This window comes from Raphanus sativus, chromosome 3 (genome assembly GCF_000801105.2).
Source record: "Raphanus sativus cultivar WK10039 chromosome 3, ASM80110v3, whole genome shotgun sequence".
NCBI classification, from domain to species: domain Eukaryota; kingdom Viridiplantae; phylum Streptophyta; class Magnoliopsida; order Brassicales; family Brassicaceae; genus Raphanus; species Raphanus sativus.
Window position 1 is genome coordinate 12,677,850 of NC_079513.1, and position 25,403 is coordinate 12,703,252.

The following is a 25,403-nucleotide window of genomic DNA, read 5'->3' on the forward strand; positions in this document are numbered from 1 at the left end:
GATATTTTTTTTTCTTGAAAATTGAACTTTCGAAATTTTTTATTTGATTAAACTAAATAAGTTAATACTATATTTAAAATACTATATATCAGTTTGTGTTTTTATTTTCACCACAAAAAACACAATTATTATAGTTAATCATTTTAAATTGATTTTAAATGCAGTAGCATAATATGTAAATAAAAAGAAAAACGAAAATGAAATACTTAGTTTATTGTAAATGTAATGGCTAAATGTATATATAAAACGAAGTACTTAATCTGATATTTATATTTCTAAACAATTATCATTTATCTTCTTATCCATGTTTCCAAATAGTAGATAGATAGATATTTAAAATTCAAGGATTCAGTAAAATCAAAATAGTAGATAGATAGATAGATATTAATCTATTATAATGGTTTTTGGTCTCAGGAACATGACGCTGAACTGACATGGAAGCAACCAAAACATGTTCCTCAATGTTTGCTTCATCTTAAGACACTAGATTGGTACGTAAGGGGATCAACATACAGGGAGGAGGTGGCAAAATACATCCTATCGAATGCAGAGAGTTTGGAAAATGTTATTTTACGCATTGACTGCGACGAGGAGGAGGATTTTCCCGAGAGGAAGATAGACTTGAGGTGTGGGATGACTTCGAAGGATAGTGTCTAGATGATTGTGAGTTTGAGCTTATAACATGATGCAGCACATCTTCATACGGTTGGGACTTTCTTTATGTCTTATTATGGTGTTCCTAATTTGTTTAGTTGACTAGCAATCATTGCTCTTGCATTTGCAACATTTTATTACTAGGTGTGTTGTCCGCATATGCGGGCACAATTTTCTAACGAATATTTATTAGTTTATATATTTTATTAAAATATGTATACTTATTATTTTATTAAATTTTTGAAAACACTAACATATTAAAAAATTGATTGTGAAATTTTATACTTTTGTTTTTACTTTTTGTACACTTATTTTTACTTATATTTTGCTCATCTTTTCCATTTCTTTTCCATTATTTATATTTTCCATTACATATATTTTGCTCATCTATACTATTTAAACATAAACAATAAAAATTTACTTACAAAAAGTAATATCAAAACATTTATTGTTAGATTGAAATAAAATTTATATATATTTTTATTAAAATAATATGATTAATATATGTTCGTTTAAATTTTAATATATATTTTTAGATTTTAGATAATTATTATTAATATTAATTTTAATATTAGAGCTCGTCGTGTTCTTCTGATTCTGTTTTGTCCATTTACTTGTTTCTTTTTTTCTTCTCCAACAAAAGTAAAGCATTCTTGTGCTCGAAACTCCTCTCATTGTTTCCATTTCTTTTGATCCCTTAGTTTAGGATCATGAGATTGTACAACCTTTTTTGTTGTTATAAAGTTAACATTTCAGAAAAAAAAATATTAATTTTAATAATTGATCTAATCAAAAAATTTAAACTAGTTTTTTTATTTTGTTGTTAATTTATGTTTTATTCATTAACGGTATAAATGATATTGACCACTCTAAATTTTTTATTTTAAAATATATTTTTAGATTTTTCATTATTAATTTTATTTACTTATGTAGTAAAAAATAAATTCATTTTTATTTTGTAAGTAATTTATATATTTATCCATTAAAGATATAAACAATATTAATCACTCTAATTTTTTATTTTAAAATATATTTTTAATTTTTGGATAATTCTTATTGTTATTAATTTAATCAGTTACCTAATCATAAAATTAAAATTCGTTTTTATTTTATGAATAATTTATATGTTTATTCATTAGGGATATAAACAATATTAATCAGTGTAACTTTTAACTTGAGAATTCCGTTATGAAAACACTTCGCAATAATAGTATAGATTGTTAACCGAAAAACTAACCGTTAACATTCTTTTTATAACCAAATACTCGGAGAATCTCAAACTGAGATTTTAAACCTTGTGATATCTATCTCATTACTACAACATAAACATTACACATAAGAATCTCGTTCAACCAGAGAGAAGTGTGTATATTGTTTCATACAAAACTTGAGTTTTAAAAAAAAAAAAAAAAAAAACTTGAGTTTAAACAAATACATTGGAATGTCCATGTCTAAGAAAATTTTCTCAGTCTCTGTATTTCGTGTCCTGAGGCTGAGCTGTTCAAGAACTTAAAACCTCAGAAGATCTGGAAATTTTCTGTAGCACCAAGCTCTTCCACAATTGGTGTACAAACAATTTTGTCATGAGCACAAGCTCTTCCACAATTTAGTACTAATAATTCATCCTCTCTTTTTTTTTTCTTGACATGTAAGTTGTATAATTTGTCTCGTTGATGAAGAAACTGATCATCAAGAAGGCCAAAATCAGAGCATAAGTCAGTCCAAAAACAGATTCAAATGGTCCTCTACTTCTTTCACATTATGTAAAATGGTAAATATTCATGATCACTCTCTGGAATCGTCTGGTTCTTCACGCTTTCTTGCTCAACTCTTAAAGTCAGTTTGTTCTGTTTGCATAACTCTGTCAATCTCCACAGTTACATATCTTGATTCTGTCATGCGAACAATCTCTGGAGTCGATTCCTGTCACAATCACCACAAGTCTCAGGAGCAACTGAAAGAACCGTCTCCATCGCTCCGATAAACCAATGCAAAACTGAAGAATCTATATTTATCTCTGCACATCCAAGTGTTTGCAAAGCTCTCACCCTCATAATGATCGGATCAACATTGAGCCTCACATGCGCCAAAGTGTAAAGGACAGAGTAGCCTTGTTCTTTTGGTCAACGCAGAAACCAGCGGCAGCGACTGAAAGTCACAGTGGGACGGAAGCAAATTTAACCGCACGGAAATTTCAAATGGTCAGCGTTCCTTTTATTCCTCGCGAGCGTCAAGAAAAACAGGCTGGCGAGTGCTGCGCTGGGCTGTGTTCTGCGGTGGTGATAATTTTAAATTTGAAGCAAAATCGAGTCTTGTTCTTGTTTTATTTAAATTGTGTGTGACATGATAAATCACAAACTTAATTATCGTTAGCTAATACTACTTTTCCTTTTTTTTTTTGAGAAAAGTACCCATAATAACACACATCTTTTGTGTAATGACCAGAATAACATACAAAAACATAGAAAGAAAGAAAAAGCAAGTCAAAGTCCAAAATACCCAATTGTAAATGAATTAAACCAAATTTTAAAAAATATTCCTAAACAATTAAAAATACACTAGAAAGGGTAGTAATTAAAAACAGTCATAAACAAAACGAAAAAAATTCCCTTTCGACAGCCACTTTTACATGAACCCTAAATCTCTTGATTAATCTCTGCGTTTTGACTCGATTTTGCCCAGACTCGATCTTCTTCTCACCCTTCTCTCCCACTAAAAATTTTGATTCACAAGGGTAGTGAACTTGAATCTCAGAAATTTCGGTATCATTGAATTGGAATTTCTTTTCTACGGAGTTGTGAATCGTGTTCATCATTCCTACATATTTCCATATCATTATGGGTTTTGTGTTTTTGACACAGTTTAATTTTCTAATTCAAATGTAGGTTTATCTACTCTTTCATGGCGATTGGGATTTTGGTCTGCATTGTCATTATCATTGGTTTCGTAGCAGCTGAAGCTATCAGTACTGCTGCTTGTGTTTAGAATCCTTTATGTATATACTCATTTGCTTCTGTTAATGTGAAAGTTATTAGCAAGTTTGATCCTTGACATGTGTGTTAGTATTCAATTTTCAAAACTCTTCTTATCATACTTGAAGCAGCTTTCGTGGGATACATAGCCATTAAAGGTTCTCTCTTTTATATTTGTTATTTTTTGGTGTTTCAGCTGCTGTCATTGCTACTGGCTCTGGTCGAGCTTGATGATTATGAGAATCCAATGAGTAGAACACGGGAGAGTCTTCTTGTCCACAGGCAAACAAGACATCTTCTGCATCAAGCAATATCGACAACTGGAGGTCCAAAATCAGAGAGGATGTTAAAAAGATTAATCGCCTGAACTTAGTACCGAAGATTTAACCTTGTGACTGATTGTCTGAATGTTCTTTTACAGTATGCATTGATCAACTGACAGAGCCAGAGTCCACCTGTTTAACTCAGAAGACTGAGTTCTAGTGTTTTGAATAATTTCATTGTATTGGTTTTTTCCCTCTCTCTCTCTTTCTCTCAGTTGTTACCCCTGTAACTTTAGAGTGTGCACAAGTGTTACACAACTATGTTAATGTCTGATGTTTTCTTTGAGACTGTTTAGATCGCAACATAGCTTACACTTTGGTGTATTTTGTAAACGTAAACGGTAAGACTTGCTTATTGCTCTAGTTCAATCATTGTTAATATTTACAAAAAGAATCGAGACACAAATCTTTCTATAGACAGACAACTATCATGACATTTTAATTGAATGTAGTAGTGCTATAATTGTTCTTGTCTCAATCTCATTGTGTAAGATCAATAACAGCTTCTCAGCGAGCTTTGGAACAATGTCCTTTCAATTTCAACCCCAAAATCGTGTGTTTCAACTTGCAAGTTATGAAACCATGTCCTCCCCAAATCTCCTCCTTCACTTTTGTCTCTGCAGCCAAACTCTTTGACGTAGTTATCTTTGTGAAGAAACTCTATGATGTTGTTGTTATCTGGTTCGGTGAACTCCTCTATGACTGAAGGGTCTAAGTGACTGTTTGGCAAGTGCCACTGAGACATGAACGGATGATTAGAAACAGTGCAACTTTTGCTTTAACCGGCAGCTGTCAATAGAGCATCTCTACAAATAAGAGTCAGTTTTGTATAACTCCTTGAAAGCCTGTTTTAACGTCCAGTAAAATTTACTATCACGTAAAAGTTAGTTTTGTATTTAGCTTATAAGTATGCAATGAAATATACTGATTCAAAAAGTTTGTTGTTTATAAAAAAGAAAATATAAGTTTGTGATCTCATAACCACGAAAATCTGCCAGATTATAAAAAGTCTATGAGAATAATATGCATGCTATTATAAAAGTCTACAACATATTACAAACCTGTCATCATAAGTTCAAGTAAGATAATATAAGTTTGCCATCATTAATATAGAAAATCTGCCAAGATATAAAAAGTCTGCCAAAAAAATCATAGATCCGAAAAAGTCTTTCACATATTAAGAATCTGCTATCATGGGACCAAAAATCTGTTATAAAAGTCTGCCAGCTTAAAAAAATCTGCTAATTTAAATATATATGTTGTAATGTATGGCAGATCTTTTATAAAAGTCTATAACGATATTAAGTCGGCCGTGATAAACCTGCGGGAAAAAAATAAATTTGCCAGAAATTAATAAATCTGTCATCATCTATCGCAGGTTTTCAACGGCATACTTTTTACCAATTTCGAAAATAATTGTTTTTTTAAAATAAAATAGTAATGGCAATTTTGGTAAATATAATTTTTGTTAACAAAGAACAGGAGGGCAATTTGGGTACAAAAACAGTCTTGTAAATAAAAAAAAATAAGTGTTAACCTAGTAATAAAAACAAAGATTAGTGTTATTTGAGTAATCTTTTTTTTTTTGGTTCAAAATACTACTTTTCCTTATTATACTTATCTCTTTTCCTTTTTCTATATAGTTAAACCTCTTCTTTGGTTTGCTATATATATATGTATCCCTCAGTGCACGTTTTAGAACACACAATCAATAACACCTATTACTTATCTCTCAAGCAACCTTGTTAAGTTCATATAAATAGCTTTGCATACGAACTCAGTCTTTCGGGTTTATTCTTCTTGTCTTCGTTATCAAGTAGGATTTCGAATTGTTGCTTCTTGTGTTTGTTTATCTCGGCTTTTGAAACAAGTCTTTTCAAGAATTGAGGATCAAAGCTTCGTGATTGAATACAAGTCGTTTTGATAGTAGCGGTTAGTTCTTGTTAGGATTGTGTAGACAAAGCACTCTTGTCTCGTTTTCCTCTCTGTCAGTCGCTTAGGGTTTACGGAAGTTTTAGCCTCTGCTCTAGAGCTCTCTATCTATCAAACACAATGAAGAAAAGGTAATAGTTGCGATTCTGTATGTAATTGATTAATTCTATTAACCATGTTTCTCAAACTATAAGATCCAAATCGTTTTTTTTTTAATTACAGGTGTGGTCAAAGTATGGACAGGATCAGTCAGGTGCCAGATGCTGTGCTTGCGAAGATCTTGTCTTCACTTCCAACAACAAAAGGTGTCGTAGCCACAGCTGTTTTGTCTAAACAATGGCGGTTTCTTTGGAAGATGGTGCCCAAGCTCACGTTTAGGTACAACGGTGGCAATGATATTCATGGGTTTTCAGATAGTGTTCGGAGGACTATGCTTTCACTCGAAGCTCTGTATCTACAGAGTTTGCATCTTGATGTTTCACTTGGCGAAGATGATCGTATGGATGGTTTTGGAGAGTTAGTTGGAATCGCATGTGGACTCCACGTGCGTGAGTTGGTACTCGAACTCTCTCGCCCAGGTTTAAACAGATATCCTATCATCTTGGATAACTGTCAGTCTCTGGAAACCTTGAAACTTCGTGGTTCCATTGCTCTGGAGGTCCCTTCTCCAGTTTCTCTAACTTCTCTCAGAACTCTGCACCTTGAAGATGTGTTCTACGACAGTGAGTCTGTTGTGAACCTTTTGAGTGGCTGTGTTCGTCTTGAAAATTTGTTTGTTACTCGAAATAGCGATAATGGTGTGGAGACTTTCACTGTAATGAATTGAGTTTGTTGTTGTTGTTACATTGTTTATGGGATTATTACTAATACTACCGCCTAATTGCATATATTAAGGTTCCTGCTGGTAGCATCTTCAATCAGCTGGAACATTTGCAGCTGTTGACAGAGTGTCTACCTTCCTGGAATCCACTAATGGTCATGCTTGATAACTCTCCTAATTTACAAGTTCTAGAAATCCTCAGTGTAAGCATTGCAAGTTTCATCTTTCATTAAAAAAAAAAATTACGCAGCAGCTCTCCTAAATGTTTGCTCCATTTTAAGACATTAGATTGGCACGTAAGGGGAAGAAGATATGGGGAAGAGGTAGCCAAATACATCCTAACGAATGCAAAGAGTTTGGAAAATGTTATTTTGCGCATTGACTGCCTCTACTGCAACGGGGACGAGGATTTTCACGAGGAAGATAGACTTGAGGTGTGGCATAACTTCCAAGGATGGTGTCCAATGATTGTGAGTTTGAGCTTATATCGACATAAAGTTGATGCTTGCATCACATCTTTCATACGGTTGGGACTTTCTTCATGTCTTATTATGGTTCGTAATTGGTGTAGTTGACTATGTCTTAGAGCAATCATTTGAACCTTTAACGTTAACGTTCTTTCTATAACCAAACACTAAAACTGAGATTTCAAACCTTGTGATATATCTATATCTCATTACTACAACAGAAACATTACACAACCAATGTCTCAATTCCGAAGCTAGAGTAGAATCGATAATCCATAGCAACACATTCTTGTGTTTATGGAAGGAATGTGCTTGTTCTATTTGGACAACTCTGTCAATCTCCACATTTACATATCTTGACTCTGTCATACGAACAATCTCTGGAGTCGATTCCTGTTTATCATATCTTTTTTTGAGTAAATCACAATCACTACAAGTCTCGGGAGCAATTGAAAGGACCGTCTCCTTCTTAAACAATCACCATCTGAAACTGCAACCACTCAGAGAACGGTGCATTCTCCATCCCTCCGATAAACCAATGCAAAACTGAAGAATCTATATTTTATCTCTGCACATCCAAGTGTTTGCAAAGCTCTCATCCTTAGAATGATCGGATCAACATTGAGCCTCACATGTCATTGGCAGATGCAAGTCCAGCAGCCATCATATTTGTCGCCAAAGGAAAAAAAAAGGATTAGATTCACAATCTCTCTTATAACTGAGACAATAATCCCACGGAAACAAGCACCCAAGTACCAGCAACAGTTGTCCACGCAACAGCATGTGGAACACTTACGCGTCCTGAAGGCAATGTTCTTTCATTGTTCTAAGCCACAGAAAAAAAATCAAAGCAAGATCAACTACATGAATAACGAAGCTTTTCATCATCATATGAGTATAAACGAACACTTACCTGAGAGTCTTCTTCATCAGAAGAGTCTAAAAGCTGTTCCTTTGCCCCTTTTCAGACAAATTTGGAAGCTTTGCATCTAAAAAATCAAGAATGATAAAGTCACTACAATGTTTTCTGAATCGAAATTCTCCGATTTAAAAAAGATTACTTTCTACTCACCGAAAGACACCTCTACAGAACATTGTTGAGAGTCTTCTTGGTGATGATGATGCATTTTACGCCTCCTCAACTTTGAAGCTAAAGAAAGAGATTGCATTAACGGTGAAAGTGCTAAAGGTTGATGTTTTCAGAACTTTCTCCCTGATGGTTGATAGAGATAAACTCTGTTTCTCTCTATGATATCAAACTACCGTTCATGAAACAATATCCAAGGTATAGATTCTGGACTGAAGAAAGAAAGAATCTAAACACAATGAACACAAAAATAAAAACAAAAACAAAAAAAAAACACAATGAACTGAGAATTACACAGAAATTACTCAAGGTTCAAGAAGAAACACACACTTTTCGAAAGAATGTAACAAACAGCAGAAACTGAGTTTTATACTCTGTTTCATCATCAACAGCTACTGCCAAGCGTCATCTTATTATTCGTTCCAGCTTCTAACGACTCTAACAAACTTGCCACGTCACCGATCCTCTGTTTCTCTGTAACAATGGTTTCCGATCAAATTCGCAGATAACAAACTTTCCAGACTAATTCACTAAGACCTATGATACACAAACTCACATAAAAATATATTTCCTGCTCTACTGAGTTTGTGGTCAAGGATCAAACAGAGAGAGAAAGAGACGAGACAAGAACACGAACGACGCCGTTGTTTAAATTAAAAAAAAAAATCTAGGGCCTACGCTACACTAAAAAGCCCGTTATGGTAGCCAATGGGCCTTAATTTAATAATGGGCTCGGAAGGAATTGATCAAAATCTCCTTTCAAAGTCCAGAGGAAAGATAAAAAGCTGAAGCAAAATCGAGTCTCGTTCCAATCAAATTGAAATCAAACCCTCGAATTGTTGCTTCTTGGGTTTGTTCCGTGAAACAAAGTCTTTCAAGAATTGGGGATACAAGTCCTGTTTGATATCAGCGGTTAGTTCTCTAACTTCACTCTTCTCTGAAAGAATATTCTTATTCTAGTTTGTAAAATATCCTGTAACCTAGGAAGATCTTACTTCACGTAACGAACTCTCCTTTATATGTATGTGTATCATCAATGAATAAACCAACGAAGTCTTTTGACATCTTTCATTCTCTCGTCTTCTTCTCTATCTATCAGTCGTTGAAATTAGGGTTTTGGAAAGTTTCGGCCTTTCTTAGCTCCATAGTGTTGTTGTACATTGTAGGTTTTGTCTTTAACTCTCTACTTTTATCTTAAAGCTGATACCTTTTTGGGTTGAATGTGTGCTGTATGCAGGAACAGATGATTAGGGTTACGAATGTGTTCTTCTCTATCAGTCGCTGAAATTAGGGTTTACGAATGTTTTAGCCTCTGCCCCTGAGCTCTCTCTCTCTCTTTCTCTCTCTCTCTCTCTCAACCACAATGGAAAGAAGGCAGTAAGTTCGATTCTTTAATTGATTAGTTCTGTGTTTCTCAAACTTTAAGCAGCTCCAAATCGTTTTTTTTTTCTTTTTATTACAGCTTGGATAGGATCAGTAAGTTGCCAGATGCTGTACTTGTGAAGATCTTGTCTTCACTTCCAACAACAAAAGATGTAGTAGCCACCAGTGTTCTGTCTAAACAGTGGCGGTCTCTTTGGAAGATGGTCCACAAGCTCACGTTTAGTTACAATGGTGGCAATGATATTCAGAGGTTTTCTGATAGTGTTCGGAGGACCATGCTTTCACTCGAGGCTCCGTATCTACAGAGTTTGCATCTTGATGTTGAAGGTGATCGTATGGATGGTTTTGGAGAGTTACTTGGAATCGCATGTGGACTCCATGTGCGTGAGTTGGTACTCAAACTATATGGCCCTGATTCCAACAGACATCCTATCATCTTGGATAACTGTCCCTCTCTGGAAACCTTGAAAGTTCTTGGTGAGTATGGTTCCATTGCTCTTGAGGTCCCTTCTCCCGTTTGTCTCAAGTCTCTTAGAACTCTGCACCTTCAAGATTTGTTCTACGAAGACGACGATGAATCCGTTGAGAACCTTTTAGCTGGCTGTGTTAGTCTTGAAGATTTGTTTGTTGCTCGATGGGGTCATGATGGTGTGGAGACTTTCACTGTTGACGTGCCTTCTTTACAGGAGCTAACCATAGAAGATAACGTCTTTGATAATTCTGACTACGTGATAAACACTCCTTCTTTGAAAAAGTTGACGATTGATGCGATTGGCAATCCTATCGGATCTGAATTTATGATGATTGATGCACCTGAGGTGGTGGAGGCAAATATTTGGACCCATGCTGATTTTCTAATGGGAGAATCATTCTCTTCAGTCAAACGCCTTTCCTTGAGTATATCAGACCTGAAGGTATGTTTTTTCTTGTAATGAATCGTTACATTGTTTATGGGATCATTACTACTAATACTACTGCCTAATGCGCATATATTAAGGTTCCTGCTGGTAGCATCTTCAATCAGCTGGAACATTTGCAGCTGCTTACAGAGCATCTAGATTCCTGGAATCCACTAATGGTCATGCTTGATAACTCTCCTAATTTACAAGCTCTCGAGATCATTGTAAGAACTGCAAGTTCATCTTTCATAAAGAAAAAAAAAATTACGCAGCAGCTCGGTTTATGAGTTTGATAATCTATTAATATTATATAATGGTTTTTGGTTTCAGGAACACTTTGGTGAAGTGAAATGGAAGCGACCAAAACATGTTCCTCAATGTTTGCTTCATCTTAAGACATTAGATTGGCTGGTAAGGGGATTAACATACGGAGAAGAGGTGGCCAAATACATCCTATCGAATGCAAAGAGTTTGGAAAGTGTTATTTTGCGCCTTGACCGCACCTCCTTCGACGAGTATTTTCCCGAGAAAGATAGACTTAAGGTGTGTCATGACTTCGAAGGATGGTGTCCAGATGATTGTGAGTTTGAGCTTATAACAATAATGTGATGCAGCACATCTTCATACGCTTGGACTTTCTTTTATGTCTTATTATGGTTCCTAATTTGTGTAATTGACTATTTCTTAGAGCAGTCATTGCTCTTGCATTTGCTACATTTTAGTATCTGGTAACTTAAAACTGAGTTTTTGATTCTTTTGATATCCTCATTAGTACACAACAGAAACATTACACATAAGAATTTAGTTAAACCAGAGAAAGTGGTGTATATTGTTTCATGCAAAACTTGAGTTTAAACAAATACACTAGAATATCCATGTCTAAGAAAATGTTCTCAGCCTCTGTATTTCGTGTCCTGAGCTGTTCAAGAACTTAAAACCTCAGAAGATTTGGATATTTTCAGTAGTTTACATTTTTTTTTGTCATGAGCACTTAATGTTTTGCTGAGGCCTTTCTCCCGCTTCTTTGACATGAAAAAAAATGTGCTCTTGTATACACAACCAATGTCTCAATTCCGAAACTAGAGTTGAATCCATAATCCATAGGAACACATTCTGGTGTTTATGGAAGGAATGTGCTTGCCTTTCTCCAATGATCATTGGACTTGTAACAGCTTCATTTCTCCTTCTTTCAACATTTGTGTCGAGAAACACAAACTGACCATTTGATTTGGAGTATGGATAGTGGACCATAACAAGGAATCCTTTTTGCCTCCACAGCCATCAGCTGATACTTCTACATCTGCCATCAAAAACCAAAGATTACAGGATGTAAAAAAAAAAAAAAAAAACAAAGGTTACAGTAGAGATCTTCAGAAACAGTTGAAACCAAAACCAAAGTGTATAGTCTAGTCTGTAGATAGAAACTTACTTCGTGAGAAGTAACAAGCTGCGAGCGCATTTGGAATGTGAAAGACCAAGAGCTAAGCTGCAAAATGCAAAATGATTTCAACAAATGCTTTTTTTTTTGTTACTTCGTAAGCAAGTAATGTGAGAGAGATCAAGTTACCTCCAGAAAAAGTTCAATTTCAGACTTCAGGGATATTGTTTCCTCATCGTCTGCTTCACCACCACGAAGAGGCTTCCTCTGCTTAGGATCCTTCAGCTATATAACCAAAATCAAACATCACAATGAGAAAGGATTCGGAAACCAAACAAAACAAGTTACTGTGGTAATAAAATAAGATTACTTGGTGACTAGAAGATATGACTTGAAGCGAAATGAGATTCGAAGCTCCTCTGTAGGCTATACAAACATAAACACTTAAAAACTGTTACTCACAAAAAAAGTTACCTAAGAAAATTATCTTAAAAGATCCAAACCTCGTCTTCAGTGGCCAACAATCCATTTCATACAGTGGAGGAAGAAGTTGTGGAGGAAGATTCATCACTCTTTGAGATACCAACAAACCAACATCTTGGTGACTTATTCTCTACTAGCCAGTTCTAGATCACTAGCTACATTCCTTCTCTGAACAAACTTTTTAAGAAGAAACTCTTTAACCTCTCTAAAGCACTTTATGCTCTCCTTATACCTTGCCAGAGACAACAGAAAACACTTGACTCATCCTCCTCCTCATCTGCTACTTTCACAACTGTTCCCACTCTCTTCTGCTCCAATATCAGATCAACAAAACTGCTCAAATCCCACTCCTTGTCATGGAGATAGTTCTTCATGAGAATTTTGACTCCGTTAAAGTCTGTAGGTTTAGGATCAAAGAACTCAAAGTCCGCTTGAACATCTCCCTTAAAAAGATCAAACATTGAAAAGGGTCAAACAAGGAAGCTTTTCATCTACAAAACTAGGGCCTAGGAGGCCCGTCGTGCCCATATAATTGGGCCTTTAATTTATGAATGGGCTGAATAATCCCAAGAAAAAGCAGCAAATCGAAACGAAGGCGTTTTATTTCCCTCGTTAAAAAGGAGAAAGAATCTACTGCCACTTCTCTGTGCTGTTCATATTGCAGGAAATAAATAAGCTTTCTTAAAATCTGTAATCTCTAAAAAGCTGAATCATCCATCACTCCCCCAGTGGAGCTCTGATTCACGACGGAAGGAACTGTTCAGAATCTCCTTTCACAGTCAAGAGGAAGGAGGCAAAATCGAGTCTTGCTCTAGTCAAATTGAAATCAAACCCCCGAATCGTTGCTCTTCTTTTTGTGTGTGTGTGTGTGTGTTCTCTGGATTCGTCTTCTTCATCTCCGTAACTAATCTTTCAAGAATTTTGGGATCAAAGCTTCTGTGATGGACTACGAATCATTTGATAGCAGTGGTTAGTTCCCTAAAACACTTCCCTTGTTCTTCTTTCTTCTCTATCAGTCTCTGAAATTAGGGTTTACGAAAGTTCCTGCCTTTCTTCGTTCCAGTAGTGTTATGCATTGTGGGTTTGTTAACTCTCTGCTTTGATCTTAAAAGTTGAAACCTTTTGGTTGAATGTGTGGTGTCTACAGGAAGAGATGTTGATTAGGGTTTACGAAAGCTTTAGACTTTCTCCGTTAAAGTAGTGTTATACATTGTGGGTTTTGTTGGGTTTGTGTCAACTCTCTACTTTGATCTTTTTGATTGAATGTGTGTTGTTTGCAGGAACAGATGATGATCTGCCTCCATCGCATAGAGTGGTTCCACGAGGAGGGAGTAGTGTGTCTACCAATGGAAGACCGTCCACTCTTCCTCCATCTTACATGTATGACCAAGTTGCTGCTGATATGGAAGCTCAGATTCACCATATCGAGAAGGAAGCATACTTCTCTCTTCTAAGAGCCTTTAGAGCACAAGCAGATGCAATCACTTGGGTATTATTATTCCTTGAATCTCTCGCTCTCTTCTTTTATCTTATTAGTTGAAATGATGACATCTCTTTTTGTGTCTTGTTCAGGAAAAAGAGGGTCTAATAACTGAAATGCGTAAAGAGCTGAGAGTATCGCATGAGGAGCATAGAGAGCTTCTTGCTCGTGTAAACGCTGATGATACTATACGAAAGATAAGGCGAGAGAAGCTTAAATTCTTGAGCATTTATTCTGTTGAGGAGTTAAACGTTTCTTTCTTTTTCTGTCAATTATGCTTTCTATTTTATTAGGGAATGGAGACAATCTGGAGGGATGCAACGCAATGCTGCTCAAGTGGTTCATGATACGTTGCCAAGCCCTTCGGCTTCAGCTTCTATCAAGAGGCACAAACCGAACCAGCCAATTCATTCCCAACCATTCGCCAGTTCTTCACCTTCTTCTCACCCTCAAGCTGATCCCACTCACCCGTTGGCTTCATCCGCAGCTAAAAGAGGATCTGTTCCCATTTTCAAGGCCAAAAAGCATAAACCAGTGAGTTAAAAAAAAGTCATAATGTTGTGTATCTTTTGTTTGTTTTTTCTTTTATGAGAAACGATTTTTTTATAACTCTTTTCTTAGGTTTTCCCTGGTTCGTCTTCCATAAAACCCATCCCTTACCATCCTCCGGATCAACAACCTCCACGAGGGCAAGTCATGAACAGATTACCATCTGGTCCTTCCAGTTCAAGTGAACCCACAAAAGGAACTGGACCTGAGTCTTTTGTAGGAAGAAGAGTTAGAACAAGGTGGCCAGAAGACAATACATTTTACGAAGCTTCCATCTCCAAGTATGATCCAGTTGAGGTGTGTGGCTTCTTAACTTAGGATACAGTTTCTTTGTTATCATAAAATGCAGTTAGTAGGTTCCTTTTTGTACACGTTTAAATATTTTTATAATCTTTATTAGGGCCGTCATGCTTTAGTTTATGACATTGGAACACTTAATGAGGCATGGGAATGGGTTAAACTCGCAGAGGTAATTTCTTTATTTGATCATTTAACGTTTGAGGAAAACACAATGATCAACAATTCTTTATGTTAATTTTTGGTAACCAAGATCTCTAATATTTTTGTACAGATATCTCCTGGGGATATTGAGTGGATAGGAGAGGATCCTGGGATTTGTAATCGATATGGTTACAACGGACAAGGCCATGGTCTGAACAGAACTACAGGACCTAACAATGTTCCACAACGAGGAAGCAGTTTGGCGAAGACCACTATCAAAAACGATCTCAGAACATCACAGAATGGAAGTGGGAAAAGGAAACATGTCGATATACGTCTCCGTCCGACCAATGTCCTAATCAGAGAGGTCGGTACTAATTGTTGTCAAGGTTGAGTTGCACAGTGATGTATAATGTATTTGTTATTTCTCAAACGGTGATGGTTTTTTTTCTAATAGGTGGAGAGAGTTCTTGGTTCACACAATCCAGATCCTCAAGAAGTTGAAATGGCTAAGAGAGTTTTGGAGGTCTGATGGCTACAACGACAAAGACCTTTTTTTAATGTTTATATACATACAAAAGCCTCAAATTATTGATTATATTACCTTTTTGATTCAGGAGCAAGAACGTGCGCTTGTGGGTGCAATAACAAAGCTTGGAGATATATCCAATGGAGAGAACGGTAAGTGTTTAGTGTGATATACCAGAGCATTTAGCATCTTCAGGTCTTTTGTACAGAAGGTGGCTTTCATCGCTAAACTTGTGTGTTTGATTGAATCAAGCAGTTTTGCCAAGGCACAGTGCAATGCAGACCATAAGGAGTAGCTAATGAAGAAGAAGAAGTAAACACTGGTTGGTTGAGATGGAAAGTCAAAAGAGTCTCTAACTTCTTTGATGTTGCCCTTTCTTTGGTATCTCGACTGTAATTTTTTTGCTGACGTTAGAGATTAGCTTTACACCCAAATGCTGGATATAATGTTCTGTGGAACGGCTTCAATCATCAAAATATAACCAAAACATACTCTTATGTCTCTTGTCACAAGCCACCATACGGTAGAGGCACTTGCCCACACTCTTATTCCTCTTTGTATTGTTGTCTCTCAATGTCCTCCAAATTTTGCTTAACCAAGCTCTTGTAACCCTTGTATTAATGGATTCATGAGGATAGAATAAAATATATGTCCAGTAGGCCCAACTAAAAGCCTATCAATAATCAATTGGTCACGTGTCCTAGATTGCGTGATGAAAACGACAACTAAAGAATTAGGTTAGTTATATTTATATTTTCAAGAGCGTTTAGGGTTTGTGGATTTGAGACCACCACCCAGCCGCTACCATGGAACAAGTAGCTGATGCTGGAAACTTCGCAACAACCATTCCTGTCGACCTCATCGTCGATATACTCTCTCTACTTCCTGCAAAATCCATCATCCGATTCCAATCCGTGTCGAAACAGTGGTTCTCTATCATCCGCAGCAAATACTTGGTGGACACGTTTCTGATTAGGTCAAAGACACGGCCTCATCTCCTTTTAGTCCTCGAGCTATCTAAACCCGGAAAGCGTTTCTTATTCTCCGTTCCTGAACACAAGATCAATGACAAAACCTCCACCGCCATCGCTAGACACGACATGACCCGTTCCCCTTCGAGAGACGTCTACTATTTTTCCTCTCTTCCTGTCAACGGCTTTGTCTGTTTCACAGGTATTATTTCTTCAACAGGCCTTTGTAACTCGATTACAGTTTGTAATCCCATCACCAGACAAACTGTGAAACTGCCTGACGTTAGAAACAAGGGAAGAAAAGTGTACGAACTTCTCGGGTACGATCCAGTGGAAGATCAATACAAAGTGTTGTGTGTGATAACGTGCGTGAGATACCGCAGTGTTCAAGTAGATAACCAACAGGAGCATTATGTTTGCACCGTGAGTTCATCTGAGAAACAAGAGTGGAGAAAGATTGAGAACACGTCGGCATATATATACCGTCATATCTACCCAGGGATATGCATTGACGGTGTTATATACTACGGAATTGAAGAGTCAAACATAGTTAAGTTCGATGTTAGGTCTGAGAAGATGGAGTTGATCAAAGCACCAGAAGAATCAAACAGCTCCAATCTTGTAAATTACAATGGAAGACTGGGAGGTGTAGAGTTTATTTATTACAAACATGAGATAAGATTGTGGATTCTTGAGGATATTGAGAAGCAGCAATGGTCGAGCATGAAGTTTAGTTATCCTCGTGAATTGGGAAATCACCTAGTGTCTAACGGAGTGATTCATACCGGCGAGCTTATGGTGTTTCAACGATCGTTAAAGGAAGCTGATATTGAGCCATTTTGCGTTTATTATTATGATTTTAACAAAGAAAGTTCAAGAAAAGTGGAGATTCAAGGAGTGGAGACTGATGAGAAACGTGGAACAAGGCTTTGTTATCCAGGTTACATTGAGAACATTAGGTTCCTCTGAGGACACTTTGCTTTGCTTTTCTTTTGTCCAGTAACCATGTTTTTAAACTAAGTTTTGATCAATGTGTCTATTTTATATGAAAAAAAAATAAACGCATATGGTTATAGCCTCCTTTGCTAGAGCAACTGGTGTGATCCAAATAAGCTGCTTTGGCAAGGATAAGGAGAGAAAGGCGTGGCTACATTCTGTAGACAATGACTTGCAAACTTGGATACATCATCTCAGGCCAGAACAACTTGTTATACATGCTGAGAACAGACCAAAGCTTAAGTGGAACTATGGTGATTGTTTCACACGACCACCAGACTCTCCAAAGGGGTTCTTGCAAGATCAGAAACGAGCCTTGCTGGGTTCTTATGAGGCTAGGCTGAGGAATGGAAAAGGATGGCAGTGTTGGGTATTTGATCCAGGAGATGATCATGGATCTATTTGTTTACAAGTTTTGGATTTGAGGTCAAATCCTTTTAAAGGAGGAGGGGATGGTGTAGCCATGAGCAGAGATATTGAAGAGGAGCTGAGTGAGTCTGATGAGGAAGAGCTGATTGAACCTGAGCAAGGGGATAAAGGTGATACCAAAGAGATTGACTTAGAAGAGGGACTAGAAGCTGATGATAATGAAGTGAACTTTAGCAAGAGAGATCTATCCAATGAACCAGCTAGTGTGTGGAGTGGACCAGTGACTAAAGTGGTGTAGCCATGAGCAGAGACATTGAAGAGGAGCTGAGTGAGTCTGATGAGGAAGAGCTGATTGAACCTGAGCAAGGGGATAAAGGTGATACCAAAGAGATTGACTTAGAAGAGGGACTAGAAGCTGATGATAATGAAGTGAACTTTAGCAAGAGAGATCTATCCAATGAACCAGCTAGTGTGTGGAGTGGACCAGTGACTAAAGCAAGGCTGAGAAGGCAAGAGAAGAGTCTTGGAGACTTGATCAAGGGCGTGGAAGCTGGTTCAAGAGGGAGAGTTCAAGATAAACCAGCCTGTTGGTTTAATTTAATTGCAATGTAATTGGGCTGGACTTATTTGGTTTTCATTGGTTTTCATTTAATTCAAACCAGAGACAAATTAGGATTAGTAAACCAATTTTAATTGGGATTAGGGAGGGATTTCGAAATTCTTAACCAATTTGGTTAGGGTAGACTTGTTTTGGTGTTAAAACTCACGGCAGCAGCCAAGAGAGAAACAACTTTGAATCTAAGAATTTTACAGCAGCTTTGCTTGCTTTTGTCTCTTGCTTTCTCTGTTCAGCTTAAGAACATTGATCTCACTTAAAGGAAGGAATTCCTTGTGAATCCATCTTAGACAATACAGGGTGATTCTGTGTCTTTGAGTAGCAAAACAGCTTCTGAGCAATCCATAGCTCTTTAGCAAAGTTCATCATCAACATCTATCAACTATCCACAAGCCTTGAAGCAGATTGAGTCTTTGATTCTCTGTTTGCAAGGATTATCAAAGCATCTACCCACCTACAAGAGATCCAGGGAGAGACAGCCTATCCAGGGCTGCACCAAGTGGTATCAGAGCCTCTTGAAGGTTAGGGTTTGTGTTCTTATTCTGAAATCACGAAATCTATCAACTACCATCAGATCTACAATGTCTTCTATTGAGAGGAACAGAAACCTTAGGGAGAGAGCTGTACTCAAAGCAAAAAGAGAGTATTGGCAAGAGATGAGAAGAATCAAGGAGCAGGCTGAGCTTGAGAGAGAGTATCAACTTGTCCAGGAAGCAAAGAGGAGGGCACAACATGACTATTTTCATAGCCAACAATTCCAAGAAGACCTGAGACAAAACTTGCTTCAAGCTTTCCAGGGTTTGATAGTAATTGAACCAACAAGACCAGATAGTAAGAGAAGGAAACCTGCTGATCTAAAGCCGCATGAAGAAGCTAAGCAACCTGATGTTCAGCCACGACCATAACAGGCTGAGAAGATGAAATTGGTGTTAGATAAGTCCCTTAACAAAGGCTTTGAAGGAAGTCTTAAACCTACTAAAGAAGAGTCATCAATCACAGCCAAAGGAGAGGGCAAACAAACTGAACCAGAACTAGTTATTCATTGTCAAGAAGATAGCTTGTCTGATCAGTTGGAACAAGAGGAGGATGCACAAGTTGAGTGTGACCACGTGCTTCACCAAACAAAACAAGAAGATGGAGCTCTTGGAGGGTCACCTAAAGCCCCTGAAGTGGTGCTTTCAATAGTTGAGCAAGGTGATAACTTTAAGACATTATCTTGTGATTTACTAATCAGATCTGTGGGATGTCTTCAGTTCAATTTAGTGGAGCATCTGAGAGTTGTCCAGGGTCTGCAACAAGTTGTTTTTGAACCTGGAGGAAGCTTATGTGTGTTTAGAGAAAGTCACAAAATTCTGGAACAGAAAGCAGCAGCCTTCAAGCTTGATTTACAAAGTTCATTCACTTTTGAAGAACAAGATTTGTGGTCAAATCTTTTTGAAGGGAGAGAGGATGGTGTGATCCAAACAAGCTGCTTTGGCAAGGATAAGGAGAGAAAGGCGTGGCTACATTCTGTAGACAATGACTTGCAAACTTGGATACATCATCTCAGGCCAGAACAACTTGTTATACATGCTGAGAACAGACCAAAGCTTAAGTGGAACTATGGTGATTGTTTCACACGACCACCAGACTCTATGCAGCATGAGAATCAAGTTATAATGAGCATTGGCCCAGGTGTATTGAGACAGATCAGATGTATTCTCCTATGCAGCCAGAAGGAGCTAGTTAAGCAACCAGATCAATCAGTAAGGTTTTTGCTTGTTTGCAGTAACATTCTAAGGCACATGAGAGGCTTGCAACACTTTGTTTTCAAGCCAGGAGAAGAGGTGTGTGTGTGCAAAGACAAGAACCAGGGCGTGATTGATAGAGCAAGGAAGTTGGAAATGATTGAGCAAGGTTCCAAGAGCTTGCTGAAGCATGGAAAAGGATTGCAGTGCTGGGTATTTGATCCAGGAGATGATCAGGGTTCTACCATCTTACAAAACTTGGATTTGAGGACAAATCCTTTTGAAGGGAGAGAGGATGGTGTGATCCTAAGCAGGCTCAAACTCAAGGGATTGGATCCATGGTATGACACAGCTAAGACACTGATCAAAACTTGGCTGAATAGGAAGTTTCAAGGTCTCATTGGGATGATCTATGAAGTTCTGGACAGAGAGAAGAGAAGAACACTTGGTACAGCTTTGAAACAACTTGAACAGCCAACTGAGACTAAAGGGAACTGGATCAGACCAAGGGTCAAAGACAAGCTACTCTCAGCCTTATTTTGGCGTGGATAAGCAAGGAGAGAGAGATATTCTGCAGAGAAAATAGACCAGCCTGTTGGTTTAGTGTTATTTCAATTTGTTTTTAATTTGAACCAGTAAACCAATGTCAATTAGAATTAGAATTTTAATTTCTGGTAAACCAATTTCGAAATTGGTTTAGGATTAGGATTAAACTAAACCATTCTGGTTTAGGATTAGGTTAGTTTTGGCGTTTTCCTTTTATTATTGTACGCAGCTGAAACTAAGAAATCAATCAACGTTTTTATCATCTTCTCTGTTTTGAGTTTTCTCTCAATTCTGCTGGTGTGTAATATCCAGCCTTTGGGTTCTTTGATTTGGTGCGTAATATCCAGAGCAGAAACCTTGGAGTATCAGGAGTCGAGCCATCTCTCTTGTGTCCCACATCAATCCACAAGCCTTGAAACAGATTGAGTCTTTGATTCTCTGTTTGCAAGGATTATCAAAGCATTAACCCACCTACAAGAGATCCAGGGAGAGACAGCCATTCCAGGGCTGCACCATAAAGCAAGGCTGAGAAGGCAAGAGAAGAGTCTTGGAGACTTGATCAAGGGCGTGGAAGCTGGTTCAAGAGGGAGAGTTCAAGATAAACCAGCCTGTTGGTTTAATTTAATTGCAATGTAATTGGGCTGGGCTTATTTGGTTTTCATTGGTTTTCATTTAATTCAAACCAGAGACAAATTAGGATTAGTAAACCAATTTTAATTGGGATTAGGGAGGGATTTCGAAATTCTTAACCAATTTGGTTAGGGTAGACTTGTTTTGGTGTTAAAACTCACGGCAGCAGCCAAGAGAGAAACAACTTTGAATCTAAGAATTTTACAGCAGCTTTGCTTGCTTTTGTCTCTTGCTTTCTCTGTTCAGCTTAAGAACATTGATCTCACTTAAAGGAAGGAATTCCTTGTGAATCCATCTTAGACAATACAGGGTGATTCTGTGTTTTTGAGTAGCAAAACAGCTTCTGAGCAATCCATAGCTCTTTAGCAAAGTTCATCATCAACATCTATCAACTATCCACAAGCCTTGAAGCAGATTGAGTCTTTGATTCTCTGTTTGCAAGGATTATCAAAGCATCTACCCACCTACAAGAGATCCAGGGAGAGACAGCCTATCCAGGGCTGCACCAGCAACTTTTTGTTGTTAGTCATATGGTTTATTAGTATTTGATATGCGTTCAGTACTGCTATGACTCACTACAATAAATAGAATGTTTAGAGATGCTACGTACACCACCTTGATTAAGAGTCTGGGGCGAAAATGCACTAGCCCAAATGCTTTAGAGTCTTTTCTATATCAGTGTGAGGTTTCCGTTTCCGTTTCCGTTTAATAAAACACATGGTTCTAGTCTCATTTGCTGGAGCAATGTTTTGTTGTTATTCACGGGTTCATTACCTTGAGAATGTTAGGCTACGTGAAAGATTTTATGTTAGATGTGACTAATTCAAACGTAGTTAAAAAAAAACCGTTTCTGAGCCATGGATAAGGACATGATTAGGCTGAGAAATTAAACATTATTAGGCTATAGTTAATTTAGAAAATATTTTAATTAAAAAATTAAATAAATCTAGAGACTTATGTTTACGTAAATTATTTCTAAAATTTTTAAGACTTCGATTAATTTGTTTGAAGAATTTCTGTTTGTCCATGTGATGTGAACCCAACATTTCAAGTCGGCAACTTCAAAAAGTCAACTTTCAAACTGTGTCACCAAGTCGTTGCCCACTTGCATGGGAATCTCAACATTATTGATAAGAAGACTAGTGTTTTGTCCCTACTCATAGTTGCGTCTCCAAATGTACCATCTCTTTATGCTGATACTCTCCTATAAATAAATCACAACTTAGTGAATAATCAAAACCAAGCTCAGAACTACTTAAGTTTCTTAAACTCTTTCGTCCACTTAAACAACCAAATTATGGCTTCAAGAAAACCTGTAAATCGTCCATCAGTGAAGCACCCGAGTCACAAACATCCGCTACACATCTTCAAAGCCCATGTGGAAGATGAGATCATCTGCTCTGGATGTGAGCTCGAGCTAACCGGAGAAGCTTTCAAGTGTACCAAGTCAGACTGCGACTACTTCTTGCACAAGTCATGTTTCGACCTACCCCGTGAAATCAACCACAAGTCTCATCCTAACCATCCTTTAACCTTGCTTCACTCCCCACCTTATGAAAGTAACGCTTACGGGTGTGATGCATGCGGTCAATATGGATCTAGTTTCATTTACCATTGCTCTAAGTGCCAGTACGATGTTCACGTGGGATGTGCGTTTCTCCCTGATACCTTAGAGCGTGAAGATCACGAACATTCACTTACTCTAGTTTTCAACTCGCCTTGCAAAGGTCGTGAGGGTATGGTTTTCATGTGTGACGTATGTAAAGAAACTGTGACGGAGAATCTTTGGGTTTATCATTGCAAAGTATGTGATTATGGAACGCATGTGCATTCTTGTGCGGTTTATGAAAATCACGAGGCGAAAAAAAGAGGAGAAGAAGAAGCGGTCTTGGAAGCTTTGAGGATGGAGTCGTTGAGGAATGCTCGTATGGAGTTGGCGAATATGCGTATATCCAATAAAATAAATAATTCCGTGATCCATTTTGGGGATGAACCTAGATACCATTGGGTGAGAAAATGAACTAGCATTTTTCATGCAATGGTAATGAACCTAGATAGCATTGGGTGATTTCGTTGTGGTATTGTTGGCTTTTTCTCTTTCAAGAACATCTTACTTTTTCATTGTCCTTTGATTTCCAGTGTCATAAAAAAAAGACTGAGGTTGTAAGTTTCTCGAGTAAGTTATTGTAATTTTTTCTTTCATGTAATATTTTTTACCTTTTTCTTCTAAAGAAACATCATGATCAGCAGGGGCGAAGCTAGGGATTTTTTCAACTGGGTGCAAAATAATTAATAGGAGGGATTCGAACCTAGATCATCAGGAAATTATGGATGCACTTTAGCCAAATCGCACATTTTCATTATGTGTTCTATCTAAAAAATTAAATTTCTCAAATATAGGGGGTACAAAGAAGAGATAAGATTGTAGATTCTTGAGGATGTTGAGAAGCAGGAATGGTCTACACGTTTAAATATCCTTGTGAGTGGAAAGAATTTGGGGATAACCTAGAGTCTAAAGGATGGATTCATACCGGTGAGCTTATGGTGTTTCGACGACGATCGTTGATGGAAGCTAAGCCATTATTGTGTGTTTATTATTACGATTTTAACAAAGAGAGTGCACGAAAAGCGGACATCCAAGGAGTGGAGACTGATAAAGAATATGTATCAATGCTTTATTATCCAGGTTATGTTGAGAATATTAGGTTCCTATGAGGACTTTGTTTTCTATATCAGTTGTGGTTGTGCTAACATGTGATGTACAACCAGTATCACAAGAGAGAGGAATCCTTACTTTGTGTTTGTGGTAACATGTGATGTGAACCCTACATTTTCAGTCGGCAACTTTTCATAAAGTCGTTGCCCACTTGCATGGGAAGGGAATCTCAACTATTGATAAGAAGACTAGCTAGTGTTTTGTCCCCCCTCCTTACTCATTGACTCAGAGTTGCGTACCCTACTTTAACTTACGCACAACTTTGTGAATAATCAAAACCAAACTCAGAACTACTCTCAAGGTTCTTAAACTCTTCGTCCACCTATGGCTTCAAGAAAACCTGTTTATTGGCGGATTATGTTTCATACTTTATATGAAAATGAAATCCATTTAAAATAAAATTAAGTAAATGCTTGAAAGATATGATTTAGAGAACAAAGATTATTAATGCCACATCATGGCCCAGAGGAACTCTACTCTGCCCATCAGAATAATGACGGACCCCAAAGTCTGCGGTGATTACTACTCTGCTTTCAAGTATACATCAAAGATCGAAGTGATACGGATAATTCTAATGAGATATTCCAACAGGTTTTCATCATTTTCACAACAAGTATGAGTTAGCTTCCTTCCTTCCTCCATCTCCATTCACTTTTCGCTAATTCGTAAAGCAGAGAAAAACACTAGTGAATCGTTTTTATCTCTTTACGAGCTTAGGAATGATAGAATCATCAAATATTTTTATCTGAGTGTTTCTCGGACAGCACTTTTTAGCTCAGACAGGATTAAAGAAAATTGTAAAGTTAAAAGTAGATTAGTTATAATGTCTTCTCTGATATATAACATATATGCACGGGGAGGAATGAGAGCAACAAGTGCTAAAGTATTGCCAACAATGAAAAACGCAAACAAGCAACACACACGAGATGTATATATATATTCAACAAATCAGTCAAAAAAACTTCATTTTCCCTAGTTAAAAAAATGGAAAGGCTAAAAATCGCTTTCACTCAGTAAACTCAGCAGTAGCTTACAAAGAAAGAGAGTGGATCATAAGCTCATTCAACTAAAATAATCAAGCAGCGGATAGAAGATGGAGACGATTACTCCAAAGACTATGATGGCGAGTGGAGCTTTACCTTCGAGGCCCATGTCTAGCCAGAGTACCTAGAGGCGGTTGATGCTGATTAATAATGCTTTTATCTGGTGAAGAAGGCTAGCTGCAAACTGTAGTGTTGTTCTCTGATATCTCTCGTCCTTCTCCACATCCCCAGCCCCATAGAGCATGGGCTGCAGCTGTGCTGCTTGCCTTTGTGGCTCTAAATATGCCTTGTCAGGTGCTGGTTGCATGGCAGCTTGAAACCGGACCACAATTTTGGATTTGTACGGAAGCTTCTGATTGGTATTGCTGAGAAACGGGATGATTTGAGGATGC

The 25,403-nt window shown here is 37.4% G+C and overlaps 5 protein-coding genes, 1 long non-coding RNA gene and 2 pseudogenes across 10 annotated transcripts; 6 read left to right on the forward strand and 2 right to left on the reverse strand.

Annotated features, from left to right (window-relative positions):
- Window positions 1–4,109, forward strand: part of LOC130509989 (protein EMSY-LIKE 4-like) — a 6,378-nt pseudogene extending 2,269 nt beyond the window's left edge.
- A 1,554-nt stretch (window positions 4,110–5,663) lies between these two features.
- Window positions 5,664–6,777, forward strand: LOC130508996 (F-box/FBD/LRR-repeat protein At3g26920-like). Its single transcript, XM_057004505.1, has 2 exons — window positions 5,664–6,012; window positions 6,104–6,777. The coding sequence occupies exons 1-2, from the start codon at window positions 6,002–6,004 to the stop codon at window positions 6,705–6,707; spliced, it is 615 nt and encodes a 204-aa protein (XP_056860485.1). The 5' UTR covers window positions 5,664–6,001; the 3' UTR covers window positions 6,708–6,777.
- A 584-nt stretch (window positions 6,778–7,361) lies between these two features.
- Window positions 7,362–8,921, reverse strand: LOC108846732 (uncharacterized). Of its 2 annotated transcripts, XR_008943143.1 has the most exons (4): window positions 8,812–8,921; window positions 8,241–8,729; window positions 8,082–8,157; window positions 7,362–7,994 (listed from the first exon to the last, which is right to left on the reverse strand). It is a non-coding gene; the product is annotated as an uncharacterized LOC108846732 (long non-coding RNA). The 2 variants fall into 2 exon arrangements; XR_008943142.1 differs by having other exon boundaries at window positions 8,241–8,921.
- A 124-nt stretch (window positions 8,922–9,045) lies between these two features.
- Window positions 9,046–11,290, forward strand: LOC108844744 (F-box/FBD/LRR-repeat protein At3g26920). Of its 3 annotated transcripts, none has more exons than XM_018618039.2 (5): window positions 9,046–9,167; window positions 9,493–9,632; window positions 9,718–10,552; window positions 10,636–10,761; window positions 10,868–11,290. In XM_018618039.2, the coding sequence occupies exons 2-5, from the start codon at window positions 9,619–9,621 to the stop codon at window positions 11,144–11,146; spliced, it is 1,254 nt and encodes a 417-aa protein (XP_018473541.1). In that variant the 5' UTR covers window positions 9,046–9,167; window positions 9,493–9,618; the 3' UTR covers window positions 11,147–11,290. The 3 variants fall into 3 exon arrangements, with proteins under 3 accessions (XP_018473541.1, XP_018473542.1, XP_056860482.1); XM_018618040.2 differs by lacking the exon at window positions 9,046–9,167 and adding an exon at window positions 9,177–9,276; XM_057004502.1 differs by lacking the exon at window positions 9,046–9,167 and adding an exon at window positions 9,305–9,417.
- Window positions 11,291–11,324: 34 nt separating this feature from the next.
- Window positions 11,325–12,859, reverse strand: LOC130509990 (protein BCCIP homolog; annotated as a pseudogene).
- Window positions 12,860–13,036: 177 nt separating this feature from the next.
- LOC130508998 (protein EMSY-LIKE 4-like) lies at window positions 13,037–15,894 on the forward strand. Of its 2 annotated transcripts, none has more exons than XM_057004507.1 (10): window positions 13,037–13,367; window positions 13,679–13,887; window positions 13,971–14,080; window positions 14,172–14,412; window positions 14,500–14,724; window positions 14,828–14,896; window positions 14,999–15,235; window positions 15,326–15,394; window positions 15,486–15,549; window positions 15,650–15,894. In XM_057004507.1, the coding sequence occupies exons 1-10, from the start codon at window positions 13,340–13,342 to the stop codon at window positions 15,694–15,696; spliced, it is 1,299 nt and encodes a 432-aa protein (XP_056860487.1). In that variant the 5' UTR covers window positions 13,037–13,339; the 3' UTR covers window positions 15,697–15,894. The 2 variants fall into 2 exon arrangements, with proteins under 2 accessions (XP_056860487.1, XP_056860488.1); XM_057004508.1 differs by having other exon boundaries at window positions 15,653–15,894.
- Window positions 15,895–16,190: 296 nt separating this feature from the next.
- LOC130509583 (putative F-box protein At1g46984) lies at window positions 16,191–18,039 on the forward strand. The gene has a single exon (XM_057005732.1). It carries the CDS (start codon window positions 16,204–16,206, stop codon window positions 17,335–17,337), a length of 1,134 nt encoding a protein of 377 aa, XP_056861712.1. The 5' UTR covers window positions 16,191–16,203; the 3' UTR covers window positions 17,338–18,039.
- A 4,430-nt stretch (window positions 18,040–22,469) lies between these two features.
- On the forward strand, window positions 22,470–23,487 carry LOC108844501 (protein VACUOLELESS GAMETOPHYTES). Its single transcript, XM_018617767.2, has one exon. The coding sequence runs from the start codon at window positions 22,550–22,552 to the stop codon at window positions 23,270–23,272; it is 723 nt and encodes a 240-aa protein (XP_018473269.1). The 5' UTR covers window positions 22,470–22,549; the 3' UTR covers window positions 23,273–23,487.
- Window positions 23,488–25,403: the final 1,916 nt, after the last annotated feature.

Excerpts from the sequence above, each read along its gene's own strand:
- LOC108844744 (XM_018618039.2), top strand. Across the intron at positions 10,553-10,635 it reads TGAGTATATCAGACCTGAAG|GTTCCTGCTGGTAGCATCTT; the intron begins GTATGTTTTTTC and ends GCATATATTAAG. Across the intron at positions 10,762-10,867 it reads TACAAGCTCTCGAGATCATT|GAACACTTTGGTGAAGTGAA; the intron begins GTAAGAACTGCA and ends TTTTGGTTTCAG.
- LOC130508998 (XM_057004507.1), top strand. The coding sequence starts at position 13,340 with ATGGACTACGAATCATTTGATAGCAGTG. Across the intron at positions 14,897-14,998 it reads AATGGGTTAAACTCGCAGAG|ATATCTCCTGGGGATATTGA; the intron begins GTAATTTCTTTA and ends ATTTTTGTACAG. Across the intron at positions 15,395-15,485 it reads TGGCTAAGAGAGTTTTGGAG|GAGCAAGAACGTGCGCTTGT; the intron begins GTCTGATGGCTA and ends TTTTTGATTCAG.
- LOC130509583 (XM_057005732.1), top strand. The coding sequence starts at position 16,204 with ATGGAACAAGTAGCTGATGCTGGAAACTTCGCAACAACCATTCCTGTC.
- LOC108844501 (XM_018617767.2), top strand. The coding sequence starts at position 22,550 with ATGGCTTCAAGAAAACCTGTAAATCGTCCATCAGTGAAGCACCCGAGT.